The sequence below is a fragment of the Hippocampus guttulatus genome, chromosome 10 (genome assembly GCF_054856545.1).
Source record: "Hippocampus guttulatus isolate MCC_2025c chromosome 10, RoL_Hgut_1.0, whole genome shotgun sequence".
Classification (NCBI taxonomy): domain Eukaryota; kingdom Metazoa; phylum Chordata; class Actinopteri; order Syngnathiformes; family Syngnathidae; genus Hippocampus; species Hippocampus guttulatus.
The window spans coordinates 11,677,280-11,692,684 of NC_141270.1; the positions used below are offsets into that span (position 1 = coordinate 11,677,280).

General features: G+C 41.9%; 2 protein-coding genes across 2 annotated transcripts; one reads left to right on the top strand and one right to left on the bottom strand.

Moving 5' to 3' along the window:
* The first annotated feature begins 441 nt into the window (after nt 1–441).
* On the top strand, nt 442–4,111 carry pla2g12b (phospholipase A2, group XIIB). Its single transcript, XM_086122008.1, has 4 exons — nt 442–941; nt 2,144–2,220; nt 2,319–2,484; nt 3,469–4,111. The coding sequence occupies exons 1-4, from the start codon at nt 497–499 to the stop codon at nt 3,585–3,587; spliced, it is 807 nt and encodes a 268-aa protein (XP_085978134.1). The 5' UTR covers nt 442–496; the 3' UTR covers nt 3,588–4,111.
* Nucleotides 4,112–5,433: 1,322 nt separating this feature from the next.
* Nucleotides 5,434–13,423, bottom strand: oit3 (oncoprotein induced transcript 3). The gene is made up of 9 exons (XM_086122888.1): nt 13,306–13,423; nt 10,935–11,309; nt 10,748–10,858; nt 9,899–10,021; nt 9,669–9,791; nt 8,543–8,703; nt 8,068–8,480; nt 6,679–6,778; nt 5,434–5,760 (listed from the first exon to the last, which is right to left on the bottom strand). The coding sequence occupies exons 1-9, from the start codon at nt 13,415–13,417 to the stop codon at nt 5,563–5,565; spliced, it is 1,716 nt and encodes a 571-aa protein (XP_085979014.1). The 5' UTR covers nt 13,418–13,423; the 3' UTR covers nt 5,434–5,562.
* Between the last annotated feature and the right edge of the window lie 1,982 nt (nt 13,424–15,405).

Sequence of the window (15,405 nt, forward strand, 5' to 3'; positions counted from 1 at the left end):
TTCACTCAAAATCTCAAGGTAATAACCTTCGATAATATTTGAAATTGGGCAAGTCAAATAATTTTTTTAAATATTGCTGTTGTGGAAAATGACTTCCTGCATTTCACAAAGAAATTATGTTTACAGTAATAGTGTCCCTTTCATTGTACCCAACATAAATGACAGTATTAGCCTCCCCCCAAAAATACAAGCTGTGTTTTTTTCGGTTCACCATTACCGAATCATGGAACTCTCATGAGCCTTGTAGATAAATTACTGATGACATCAGCTCTTCAATGTGCTCAATAACTAGAAGAAGAGAGGAAAAAGATTAGGAAAGCCTTTAGCATTGATGAGAGTTGACTTTTGCCCTCTTGCAGGAGTGAGTGCCCCGCTGTCTGCTAGAGCTTAATCACAGGTCAAAGTCTGCTTCCAGTAAGAGTTGTGTGCTGTTGTCGTCGCTCACTCGCAAAGCTCCTCTCACCCTGTTGACAACGCAGCTGACATTCTTAGAACCATGCTGCTCCGGACTGTTACTCTTCTGCTGCTCCTTAGTGTGACCGCTGGTGTCTGTGCCACCCTGGGTCACTACCAATCAAAATCACCGGAGGAGGACACTCCGGCAGTGGATCCACAAAACACAGATGTGGCAGACACCAAACTATACCAAGACCAGACCAACGAACTCCCTGAAGTTTTACCGAACAAAACTCCCGAAGCAGTCGAAGGGCCCGGAGAAATCAGCCAAGCTGGGGAAGCCCAGCATCAACCTAAGGAGATGGGGAAGAGCGACAAGATCGAGCCAGTCCAGATGAGCATTTCCACTCCAGATGACCAAAACAGCAGTAGCTGGAGCCTCATGTCAATTAGAAGCAGTTTCCAAACGATGCACGGCTACTTTGACTCCCTGGTCGAACTGGTGGGGGGTCACAATGGCGTGTGTCAGTACCGCTGCAGATACGGTGAGTATGTGGTCTTCCACACCGCTCCTTATATTTGGTAAATAAAATGTATATCTTGCTTTCATAACACCCAACGGAAAGGATGCATGGCGCATCCCTCGTGTGGATTTCCTAATGCAGCACAATCCAACAAAAGGATGTTTGTGGCACGTTACGTAAACAGAGAGACAAAGTTTCACAGTGTATAATCTTATCGGTGAAAAGATCAACTTTGACATCACATGGGGGGGCTGACGATAATGATGACTCTGGCCCGAGGTGAGACGTCTAATGTATCTCCATAATATAAACAAGAAACACCGACTTGGTTTTGTTTTTATTAGGATAATATTACTTCTTTTTTGATGGCATGAAACTCACAGAAAATAATTTTTAATCTTGTATGCCCAAAGTCATCTGGGATAGACTCCAGTGCACTGGTGACACTCGTATAGTGAGGACAGGAGGGAGGGAACTATTCTTTCGTTTTATTTGATCAACGTCATTAATGTTATTGAGAAGTTTTTGTTCAATTTATATTCATTCTAGCCAAATTGTATTATGATTACATGATATTCGTGAAATGTTGTTATTGTTGTGTTGTCCTCACTCAGTAACTGGAGTGTGTTACTTTTGTGATTTATTTTTCCAGACTTGAAAGTGAAACTGAAAAAATATATACGTATGTGTCATCTTTGATATTATTTTATTTTACTTTCAGCATTTGACAATAGTACAGTATTTACATTAATCCAGTTCTTGCATTATCATATTTTCATTTCAGACATCTTTTTCCACATTCAATAGGTGATGAATTTTTTCACATTTATTTAACATCGCGTTATTTTTGCTGCCGACATCACTGAGAGAGTCACTGAGTCAACGCAACGTGATTGACGTGATTAAATGTTCAACATTTTAAATGAATTCACAAATATAGAACTAAGTACAGACATGAAAGTTATTAACTCATTCAGTACCAGGCAATTCTGGACCAAGTCTGAAAAGACGTTTAAAAACGTCTTTGGGAGTGAATGAGTTAAAAGAACATACAGTTCAAGTACAAGAAAAAACAAAAACAAATCAGGAACCTGGACTTAAAATGATTCACACTTGGGGCTGATTTTGATTTCACTTATGTCGGTGAAACCATTTGTTTGCAGCACAAGTGCTGTTAAATTGCGTCACCAAAATTGTGAACGTAATCTTCCGTGTCTCCTCAGGAGAACGTCCTCAACCTCGTCCTGACTACAAGCACCAAGAGCCCAATGGCTGCAGCTCCTCCATGGTGGGATTCCAGGTGGATGTCACCCTATTCATGACACCAAGCAGCTGATTTGCTCTCGTAACAACCACCAAATAGACTGGCATAAATTCAAATTGTTTTTCTTGTGCCAGATTGATCTTGGCATCCCAGCCATGACTGAGTGCTGTAACCAGCTCGATGTGTGCTACGACAACTGCGGCATCAACAAGTATGATTGTGACACCAAGTTCCGCTCTTGTCTTCATAACATTTGCTCCGACCTGAAGAGGAGTCTCGGCTTTGTGTCCAAAGTACAAGGTCAGACAAAGACACGCTCCTCCTCACGTTCATTACGTCACATCCGATACGTGAATCAAATAATCTACCATTACAATGAGAATAATACAGTTTTGACAGACAACCTGTAGTTCTATTTCAATGTATAAAGACGGGGCAGCACAGTGGTCGACAGGTTAGCACGTCGGCCTCACAGTGCAGAGGTGTAGGGTTTGATTCCGGCTGGCCCATGACGTCATTTCATGTGGCCTGTGAAAGCAAATCATGTGTGTCAACTTCCATAGCCAAAATCTGTACCGAAATGTCAAACTGTCATGTGCAAGAAGTAACGTTGAGATTTTGCATTCATTTTGTTACTCCTCACTTCAACAATAGTTGAACACACTATTATAGTTGACTTGACTGATTTCAGAACTAGTAATTCATCGATTTGTTGTGTACAAGTAATAATACGATGAGAAAATCAAACATTAATTTAGTTTCACTATCACAACGGCCCTCCAAGCAAGACGTAACACAAAATGATGAGTTTGAAACCCCTGTTGTATGTACAGTACATACAGTACATACATGCAGTACATATGTAGTACATACATATGGTAGATGGGGTACAATTTCACAGTCATTCAAACTCAATTTCATGGAGTCTTGCATGCTTGAAAATTGTTTTTCGTCTGTTGGCGTACACAAAAAGAGCATTTTTGTATTCAAAATAAAACCCATCTTTTGGATGCAAGTCCAATCTGTTTGTTTTAGCAATATTGGGATCACACTGATAGCGGTGATCATTTTGGTCCCTGTAAATGTGATATTAAATATACATATATGGCTCAGAAATAATTGCAGTTACCTCACTGTATGAATCTGGTGGTTTCGATCATATTTGCATTATTATCTTTGATTGGGTTCTTTGTGTAGGGTTGCATTAGATGTTATTTGTGTACTGTCGTAATGTGAGTCTACTTTACACAAATGAAAATACTCTGTGGGTTTCTTGTCTCTTAGCCTGTGAGTCGATGGCGGATGCCTTGTACAACACAGTGTGGACACTTGGATGCCGGCCCTACATGAACAGCCAGAGGGCAGCATGTGTTTGTGATGGAGACGAGAGGGATGAACTGTGACCCTGAACACCATGGACGGCATTGACATGGAGAAAAAAAAAGAAGACAGTTTTGCACATATGATATTTCAGAGCATGGAAGAGAGATGCAGCATAACAGAAGCTAGCTTGCAGCCAGAAAGGTCCCAAATAAGGAAATTCCATGACACTCAATATTTGGGGATTGCGTGATGAAACACGTTTCTACTCTTCCTGTTCAGGCCAATTCTTAGGCCTGTATAACTCCATTAACATTCATTTCTTTAAGACTCCAAACAAAGGAAATGCAAACATAAAACACTTAGCGGGCTAATTGCGCTCAGGATGTGAGTCAGTGTTATTTGCTATTTATGCACGGACGAGGAACTGTTCCTTCTCATATACGCTCAGCAGACACAGCATTAAGTACAATGCAATATACCGTAATTTCATCTCGCCTGCATGCCATTATGTGTACCTAATGTTGTTTGTTACAGTGTACAGTTATGCATCAGTCGTTTTCTATGCACTCTATATTATTACGAGTGTTCAGCGACGGCGCAGAATAAAACCTCCTTTGATGAAAGCCACTCAGTCATTCCCGAACATTAGAAAAAGCATCTCTGACATTGCAAATGAACTCATGTATTCATGTTGCAGTTGCTTCAGATGAGGCACCGTGACCGCAGTGATGACTTCATACACAGTAAAGGTCACTTAGGATAATGTCACAGATGTACTGGGTTTAATCCACTTTCCAGCAAACAGTCTTCGCTTCAGCTCACAGTATAACATGAAAACCATAAACGATGCTTTGTATTTCGTTGCACCAAGTGGAAGAAGGATGGCCATAACTGTGCCGTCAAATGAAATGTTTGACCTTATACCCACCAATGAATTGAGCAAGGAAGAGGAACCAAACAGCGCAGTGAGCAACGCTGATGTCAGCAGCTATATTTTCTACCACGCCGAGCCTTGTTCCACCCTCGGTGCTGCACCACTGCAGTTGTCGTCTGCACAAAAGTGCTATGATTAATTATCCCTTCATTACGGATAGAACGGTTTACTGATGTAATACATTGTCAGCTACTGTGGTGTACATCTGCATATTCTCAGATTTTTGGTTTTTTTTGGTTTTCACAACACATCCCCTGTTATTGATGGAAATGTTTTGTTTTTGTGCTCAGGCCAACGCTGTCTTTGGTGCTTTAATGGCATCCTGTTGGATTTTAGCACCAAAGAAAGAACCTGTTGAAGTGAGTTGAGGAGCTTAACAACCTTTTTTCAGGGGCAATTACCTGTACTTAGGTGTGGTGTAAATTGGCTGCTGGGTAACATCATAAATTGATTAATTAACAGCAGATTGACAGCGCTCTACTTTTGATCGAATAAACACAAGTAGAACTTTCATTGAAACACTTCAAACCGAGCTATAAATTGAGCATCATGCCATTTGACTACAACACAGGGAAACGTTAGAATCAGCTATTTGATGACGAGCAGGGGCGGACCAACGCAGCGGTTAATGGTGGCCGCAAACAGGGAAGGAAAGGCTTCTACAAAACCTCACAATGTTGTCAATCAATGCAATAATATTTTCTTCTACGCAGTTCAAAGTCAAATTGAATAATTGAGCCGCTTAAGTTTGACCTGTGTTCATCAAACGCATTTGGGCCATTGCCAATACATAGGGTACGCTTTGACAATCAGCTGCTTAAAACTTTACGCGCATAATCCAAGATTGGCAAAACTTGGTTGATGAAAACAAGGCTATCAGCAATTAGCTCTTGAATCTTCTGACGTAAGAGCGTTTGTTTGTTTCCAAGACAGTATTAATGGAGCAGGCGTGGTCTGAAGTGGAAGTACATTGCCGCAAACAGAGATCTTCATCATAAACATGGCATTTTAATGCAGAACGTGTTTTTAGTAGTGCTTCAACTAAACAGTTTGAACATTACACGTTGGAGAACACAAGGACAAACTTTTAAAAAAAAAATCCAAGATGTCTGCTTGGTCAATCAAATGTCTGTGATTGAAACATCTGTGGAAATTGAATCCGTCTGGCTGCTGGGTTCGGGCAGGATGAAAATGGGGCCCCCACTCAGTGTGTGCTGACGCTCAGATGCGGCACCACGACGGACACGTCCCCGACAAGGCTGACTGCAGCGAGAATCTCCCAGGCTACACACCAACACCTGACAGTGGAGGAAGACTTGCTGCAAACACACAGGATACATCTGCTGTCATCAGACATCTTCTACGTTAATGAGGGGTGTCCCACCCTTTTTCGTTTAAAAACGCAAGGATACAAGGCCTGCTTTTTCAACTTTAATTGATTAAACACGCTAAAATCAGTGAAGCAAGCAGTGATATATTGTTTCCAGGTCCTAGCTACTGTATTTTAGAAAATGGTTACATAGCAGCTTTCTGTTCAAGGTAATTTTTTCAAGATTTTAGGGTGGACAACAGCCCTGTATCTCACTTGATTAGCTCCAGCGCTAGAATGAACGGTAGCCGAATCCCATCTCCAACGTTCAGAACTGTAGTACGATGACCGTTTTTAAAACAGTTACGTGAGAACGATTAACGTGACATGTTCATGAATTAAAGAGAAACTGTGTTATTATTTTAGTCGTAAATACAGTAGTTCATTTGTATCTTTACGTATCTAGAAAAGCTGTTAGGAATGTGAATCACTCTGTAGTGGCCCACTTTTGTTTCGACACCCTCCTTTCTCACTCGGCCCACCCTCATTAAAAATAGTTGTATTTTTTATTTTTTTAACCAGCCTTGTGGGCCGTGTCAAATGTCATTTTTAATATATGCCGCGGGCCACTGAAGAATTGAAGGTGGGCCGCAAATGCCCCCTGGCTGTAATTCGGACATCTCTGACGTGAATGCTACTTGTATGGCACGTTCATTGATCTCAAAGTGCTACCGAGAAGCAAGGTAAAAATTAAATAGAAAAAATGAGATACAATCATTAAATGATAAGCACCAACGAGCAATTAACATAAAGCTGTCTCATAGTTACAGTCAATAATACAAACAACATACTGTCAGGCAAACCTACGCCCACACACACACTCTCTCTCTTTATAGCCAGCTGGTTCCCAGCAGCCTGCCTGACTCACCCGGTTCTCCTTGCCAATGAACTTGAAGACAGGGACCTGGTAGTGCCTGGAGAGCTTGTCCTTGGATGAGTACTGAGTAACTGTTTCATCCGAGATACACCTGCTCACAAGACACAGAGCTTAAATCTTTACAGGGATGCCCGCTGTTCCATCTTTAGAGAACATCCATCCATTCTCTCTATCACGAGCCTCGCGGCAGTGCTGTCGCCTATCCCAGCTGACTTTGGAAGCGCCAGTGTCTTTGCACATCTTTTTTTATCTGTATTCCTCAATTTTAATTTCAGGAAGTATTGATGACTTGTATGCTTTGTGGAACGGCTTTATTTGCATTCTTGTAATTTTATGGGGTTGTAAAATACTGTGAATAGCTTTGTGTATAAATTGTGCTCGATATATAAAATTGCCTTGAAACTTGCCCCGCCTTCAAAGGTTGAGCTGGCAGTCCATTGTGTTTTCTCGACGGATCATCAGCAGCAAAAGTCAGGGGTGTTTGACATTTGATGCGACACATGACGTTCGCTGTCCTATAACTGTCAATCATTTGATTCCCACGGCAGCAGACGCGCCGTATCGGACAAAGTCACAAGGCTGCGGGACCAAATGAATTTCTTTCACGAATAGAATTAAATTAAGGAGTAGAATGAATGTAGCAGTCAGGCTTCTTTAAAGGTTATGTGAGTCCATGGTATGCGCTGTAAGTCTTTACATTTATGAAAAATAAAGATATAATTTTTTTTTGCAGATACTGCGATGGGTTTCTATTCCATTCCAGGATGACCTGATGGAATATGCTTTCTTTCTGTTTTTTCTATTCATGATTTATTCAGCTTATCTGAGCTGGAGGATTGAGTCGATTACTGGGCTGACACAGTTGCAAACAACGATTATTGTCCCATTGTTGCGTTTGTGTATGTATATGTATATTTTATATTCGCACTGTTTATTCTAAAAATTCTTCACCAGCAGGAAAGGTGCGACATCACAAAGAGTGGGAGAAGGGTGTTCGACTTTTCTTTTTTCAACTCCCTTCTTTTCTCACATTCTGGAGACAAAAGACGGTGCTAGTATATATATATATAAACGCACAGCTGTAAACAAGCCGAGGCACTTTAAGGTATTCTAAAAGAGGCTTTTTTTTCATCAGGTTTTACAGACAACAGTTCCATGTATAATCGTACGGTTAAAGTAATTCTAAATTATGATGATGCAAAAACTAATTTCCATTGTTTCTTGAAAGTCTGAAGAATCTAAGGTAAAAAAAAAGGGTTTGATCCAGTTAAGAGACTCCAAGAAAATAGCTGGTCATGGACTTTGTTCTGCTTGCTGTGCTGAGCTTCTAATTTGTGCAGAAGCTGACTTGAAAAATAATTGGACTCTGAGACAACTCACCCGTCTTTTATCAGGTAATACTTGAGGGCCTGGTCAGCTTTGGGCCCTGGCGTTGCAAAGCAGCTCTCTACCAGGGCAGAGAGGCCCTCCACTCTCTCTTTGGGCTCCACCCCGAAGAACAGCGATTCGTGAAGATGCAGATGAGGTGGCGCACGGTAAATCTCCAAGAACTCTGCATTCTTGAAGAGCTCCAACGAGAAGGGGAAGACCCCCTCGTTGTGGCCGGCCAGCTCCAGGGCTGAGCCGCGCTGACTTGCCTGGTATCCATCGGACACTTGGTACTCCCTGGGAAACTCACAGGTGATCGGCACTACTAATTTACTGGTGCGTACGATAAGGTCCCCGCTGCTACCCGGACGGGCCCTGGGGAGGCCTGTCACCAGGTTGGTTGCGACTATCTTGTCATCGGTCACCTGCGAGGGAGACATTGTCGTTAGTATGAAACAAAGAGCTGATACTCGCAACTGTGACTGACCTCTACAGTAGTGCCACATGTCTTGAGGCTGAAGTTGAGGTTGATGTGCGTGCCATTGGAGATACCTCGACATGACGAGTTGGAAAGAAAGAGGTCCAATCCTCCAACAATGTCCTTTGGTACTGACACCGTAATGGAACTGGGGTTGCACTCCACTGGCACTGCAAATGTAAGCATGCAAATGTAAGCATGCGATTCTAAACTACCAAGCAAGTGTTTGGGGTTTTTTCAGTCCATTTTATGTGCCAGCACGAGTCAAAATATGGTGCTCTGATTCATATTTTGTTGGCAGAATAAGATTTAAACAGAATAATTTATCTATCTAATGGGGAAGCCATGTTGCCCTCTGCTGTAGACCACAAGTGACATCAAAAGTACCGTAGTGTTTATACAGGACATTAAAGTAAGCCTGGTTTGTTCAAATTAAATCAGCAATAGTGCCAGGCTGTCAACATCACAGGTATGTGTGCTAAGTCATTGTTGCTTACTAAACTGCCTCTAAAAAGTAGTTGCGAGAAAGCTACAGTCACAAAGACAAACAAACAACCATCTGCGCTCACACTCACACCTCGGGACAATTTTGAGTGTTCAATCAGCCTGCCATACAGGTTTTTGGAATGTGGGAGGAAACCGGAGTACCTGGAGAAAACACACGCAACATGCAAACTCCACACTGGGAGGCCAGAGCCAGAATCGAACCATGCACCTCAGCACTGTGAGGTCAACGCACTAACCACTAACTGTATCTGATATAAAAATGAAGACATGTTCTGCTATTTGTTTGTGTTTCTTGCATAGTTTTATATGGGAGTGCAAAGCCAAGCTACTTGGACTACTGTTATCATTGATGACATCATCTTTGTTATTAGAACAATTACAGTAATCATGATTTATATTATTATTATTATTGATATTATTATTATGATTATTATTGTCATCATCGATCCATCCATCCATCCATCCATTTTCCAATCCGCTTATCCCGGTCGCGGGGGGTGCTGGAGCCTATCCCAGCTGTATTCAGGTAGTAGGCAGGGGACACCCTGAACTGGTTGCCAACCAATCGCAGATTATTATTATTATTGTTACTAATATTATTATTATTATTATTATTATACACCCATACCCAGACATGTGCGTTTATCATGGCTCAGCTGCAGCCCTCTAGGACAGTGACACCGGTAGGAGTCAAGCAGTGATGAGCAGCCATGACTGCAGCCTCCATTGTTTACATGGCAGCCTGCCATCTCTACATGACAGCAGAAAAGCAGAAAGAAGAAAAGAATACTCAGTCAGATGTTACATTTCAGTATTTCAAAGCGGCCAATGTAGAATATCCAGAATCCTATACAGTACCCCGACAGTTTAGCCCAGTCTCATCCAGCCCTCGGCCTGGACCGCACTCACACTGTCTGGATCCTTTGGTGTTGACGCAGACCTCTGCACAGCCACCATTGGCCTTCTCGCACTCGTTCACGTCTGAACATAACACATAACCACACGTGTCACACAGGACATGGCTTTTAATTGACTTGAGTGCTGGAGGCACGACATGAGCCGCCTACAGGGATGAGGATGACAAATTCCTTTCATGGCAGACTTCGCAATACTGAAGGGACAAGTAATAATAAAGATGGATGAAAGAAGGGATATGTCGGGGTGGAATGAGGACACTGACGTCCATCCTTTAGTTGCGTACAAGCCAAAACATTAGATACACTTGATCTGTGCAAATTACAATACAGAAACACATACAATACAGACGCAAAGATAGCAATGCAGGTTTTTTTGGAGGTGAATAACCTACAATATTTGAAATAACTCACAGTGGAGGTGCAGTGTTGTTTTACACCAGTCTGAACTTGAATCACAATAATCAAATGTTAAATTCCTACCGTTTTGTCTTTCGATGCAGCTCTTGTACTGCAGTTAGTAAAAGTGTACACCATTTAGTGTCCAGCGAATGTGTGTCCTGTATGTCCAAGCTGAGTCATTAGTGATCAATTACTACTCCAGGCATAAACTAGTGTTAAAAAAACAATCAGTATTTTTAATATATGAAATAACATACAAACTGGGATGAATACATCATGTGTTCGTTCTATCGTTACTGTTCTTGCTACTCGTGTCTAATGTCTTCCTGTATATTGTCATTTGGACCAAATCTCATCGACTGCACTCTTCCTTCCTGTCGGTTAATCTCACCCAGGCATGTTTGTCTGTCTGGTCCCAGAACGGTTCCAGGAGCACAGCGACATTCCAACTCAGGACATCTTGGACCCGTGCATGGAACGTCATCACAGATGTCATAGAAATCTGTGGCACATACAGTAAATGTGACAATTCATAAGGGAAAAGCTCAGCGAGACGATGCATTGAAGGTTGGACTCACGACCACAGTAGACATGGAAGCAAACGGAAGGTCTGGGCAGGCGGTACACAAAGTAACCCCCAGTGCAGGCTTTCACGTCCACGCTGGCGTTCCATTGGCAACAATCGTCTCCAAAGCTGGCACACACTGGCAGAGTGACGATGCCTTCCTGGAGCTGAGGGTGGCTGCCATTGAGCCAAATGGGAGCGTGGCTGCCGCAATGGTTCTCTGAGATGCAGAAGGTGGGCATGGCGTCCCCTGCCAATCCTGTAAAGCGATACCACTCTCCGGACATGTGGCTATCGCAGAGAGGACTACCGGAGGACTGGTTGATGTGATATTCTGTGTTCCTCCATGGTTCATTCAGACTGATGTAGGCAGAACATGGGTCCAGGGCTGAGGGCAAACATAATGGACAATGAAACGGTAATTGTAAAATGATAACAACTTGGATTTATGTGGCACCTTTTCTGCGACCCAAGGACACTTTGTAATATTAGGTCTGAGTGATTAAGATGATGACTTTATAAGGGAGTAAAGGGCTGGGATCGCAGTTTGACGTTCTTAGTGTTATGCCCCAAGAGGACAAACTGAAGAGTCTTTCCTTCCTTATACCACAGTTGCCAAACTCAAGGCCCAGGGGCCAGATCTGGCCCGCCACATTATTTCATGTGGCCCACGAAAGCAAATGAAACATGTCAACTTCTACCATGATTGCTAAAATCTGGACCAAAATGTCAACTTCTCATGTGGAATAAATAAGAGATATTGTAAGCATTTTCTTGTGACCAAACCCCTCATTACAGTAACTTAAACCATCGTTGAATCAACCATTATTCTTGACTTCTGGAAATGTTTTCACAGTCATAACGGCCCTGCAAGGAAAACGGTCACTTCAATGTGGCCCCGCGACAAAAATGAGTTTGAAACCTCTGCCTTATACCATTAAGCTGCTCAACACGATCACCACACATTTTAAATGATTAACTTGTATCCTTTCATCTTTTACATTATGTGGTTTTATTGTGTTGTATTGTTCTTATTTCATTGTTCTTATCAATGCACTTCTCACAACCTTTACAATGTTATTTATTACTGGATATATTTGTCTGTTGAGGCTGAATGTGCACTTGGACCTGGGAGCTGTAAATGGATACTCCGCACCAGGATCAAAAAGTAGTTTGAATCTCATTCTCAAGCACATGTGCCATGGTAGACCCCCTCCTGAAAGACTGAATGTTGTCATTAAAGCAAAAGGTGCTTCTTAAAGTAATATAGAGAATGCATACGCATGCAATCCGTTTGCACCACATCTAGATTTTTCCCCTGGCACATGCACATTCTGTTGGTAATCGGTCACATTTTATTAATTAAAAAAACATTGAAATCATAACACTTTGAATATCTATTGTAGTTGATTTAAGGTGTGCCTCATTCCTTATTTATGCGGTGCCAAATCACAACAGAAGTTATCTCAAGGCGAAACTGCCTGCTTCCGAACAGAACACAACCATGACTCCATGGGGGGTATGGGGCACCATCTGCCTCAAACAGTTGGGTTGAGCGAGAGACACAGGACAAGGGGGATAGGAAGGATATTATTGCACACCGCAAAAGCAGAAAAGGCATGCAACAGTCATGCAAGGTTACCAGCAGGTTGATAATGACAATATTTCTGATGATATTAACAGTGAAAATCCTGTTGCTGAATCAGCTCTGGAAACTAAACAAGATGAGATAAATATCCTTACTGGGAAGGAACAAAAGCCATTTGAGGACAATCAACAAAATGAGCAATTGATGGTCGCGCTGTTCTTATGTAATTTAAAAGCAAACGGGGAAATACCAGATGGACGTGACTGCATTTTATTACATTGCTGCTGGCATTCCATTTAGTTCAATTGATACATAAAAAAATATGGTAACATTAACAACAGACTGCACTAAAGCCAACAGGATTTACACTTATGAGACTGGGATTTTGAATGATAAAAAACATCAGGTACGATCTTAGGGAATTCATTTTAACAGCTGAACAAATGAAAATCTGCCTTCACAAAGACGGCCATGCTCAGTTGTATTGACCATGTCAGGGATTTATGAATTTAACCGTCTGTAATTTTCATTGTACCAGGACTACACTGCATCATACGAAGAGCAGTTTCTGACATTGTCTGAACTCGTTGAGTTACAATGCTCTTCTACGTCAGTGCAAACAACAAAAAGTAATAATATTGCAAATTTGAAGATGGTGGATGTCCCTTAATGTACACCATGTGGACAAAAGCATCACAAATCAGTGAAAGGCCAGACAAGATCCCCTGAATCTTACTTACCTTTACTAAATACAATCACATAACAATGCAGACATATATATATTTTTTATACTCACTGGCGGCTGTGACTTGGAAAACGTCTTGTAGCAGAACAGTCACCCAAAAAAGCATGATGTTGGGAAAATGAGATTGCGCCAACAGGTCACTATGTCGTAACACATTGTTCATCCTCTGGCAAAGTCTGCTTTTAATAGATGCCTCTTATCTGTTCGTGTGTGACTGTCATGGCTTACCTTGACCTCCTATTTGCCAAATCACAGAAATCACATTCCCATTGTTTCACACTGTATGTCCCTCCCAGCACTGACAACCTCAATTTCCTTTAGCTGTAAATAAAAGTTATTTGGACAATAGTGTCGTCACATTAGACTTATCCAACCAGTCAGTGTTGGGTTAAAGCAGCTCGAGGGTTTGAACACTTATCATTACTCTGTTGAGGATTGAGGCCCAAGCAATAGCTTACACTTCAAGACAATAAGCCAATGAGCATTGTTTTTTTAATGAGGGGCTATCAGAGACATACCGTCACCTTTCAGCACATACACCATTCACACAAACGGACACATGGATTTTGCATTATTGTTCGTTTTTTTGCTTTGGCTTTCTGAAGTCAGTTGTAGTTTGTAGAACAGGCTTGTCGGGTTTTTTGGGGGGGGGGCAAATGCTTTGTTTTAATTCAGTAATTATTAGATTTAGGATTAGTTTTTGATCTTTTATACAATGAATATTTGCTGCATGCAAGATATTAATAATAATAATGCATTTTATTTAAAAGCGCCTTTCATGCCACCCAAGGACACTGTACAGACAATAAGAAAATACAATGTAAAAATTAGTAAACGAGATATTATATAAAAACAGGACATAAAATCATAAAATCATAAAAACATAGGAAATGGAAGAGCTATGTGTTGTAGGCAATCCTGAACAGGTGTGTTTTTAGACGGGACTTGAAAGTGGAAAGAGGTGTGCAGTTTTGGAGGTCCGGAGGTAGGTTGTTCCAGAGCTTTGGAGCAGCGTGACTGAAGGCTCTGGCTCCCATGGTGCTCAGTCGGGCAGGGGGCACTGACAGGCGGAGGGAGGACGAGGATCTGAGGGAGCGAGAGGGGATATGCACCTGGAGAAGGTCGGATAGGTAAGGAGGGGCCAGGTTGTGGATGGCCATATATGTATATAGAAGCAGTTTGTAATTTATGCGATGTTGAACAGGGAGCCAGTGAAGCTGTTGGAGATTATTAAAAAAAAAAGGCCAGACGTAAGTGTAGACTCAAGTATAATACAATACAGTTAACTAAAGTGTAATTCAGACTGGTCTGACCTTCTGACAGGTGCTTATACTGTACTTTGCCATACAGATATCTGATATAGACAACCAGAAGAAACCAAGCTGCTTCATAATCACTTCTTTGGTAGTAAGCAGAGCTTACTTAAAGTTTGCGTTTTCAGTTCCTTATATGTAATTAAATCAATGAAGACATTCATTCAAATTGCTCTTTAAGGCTAATGAGGTGGAAAATGCCATGCTTTTCTTTTGTGACCACTCCTGGAAATGAGACATTGATTTCTTCCTTGGCTCAGGCAAGTTTAATCGGCTTTGAACACTTTACTATAGACGCAGAATGCGCTGCAGCCTGATACTCAACTCAAGCAACAGGGCATATGCATTTTTGTTTACACAAACACACACAGTGCAGAGGTACAGGGCTAGATTCTGGATCTGGCCTTCCGGTGTGGAGGTTCCATGTTCTCCCCGTGACTGTGTGGGTTTTCTCTGGGCTTCTGGTTTCCTCCCGCAGTCCAAAAACATACATGGCTGGTTAATGGAACACTCTAAAATGTCCCAAGGTGTGATTGAGAACGAGAATGGTTGTTTGCTTCTGTGCCTTGCAATGGGCTGGCAACCAGTTGAGGGTGTACCCCACCTACGGCCCGAAGAGAGCTGGGACAGGCTCCACCATGCCCGTGACCCTTGTGACGATAACCAGATCAGAAAATGGTTAGATGGATATCTTGGATATAACTGTACTACCTGATTCAGTTGAGCCAACATAAGATTTGTTGCTATTACTGTGTATTTTTACATACATTTCAGGTGCATAAAAACACATCTGTCACATCTATCGCACAGGATGCGCAAAGGAAGAGCCTTAGAAGAC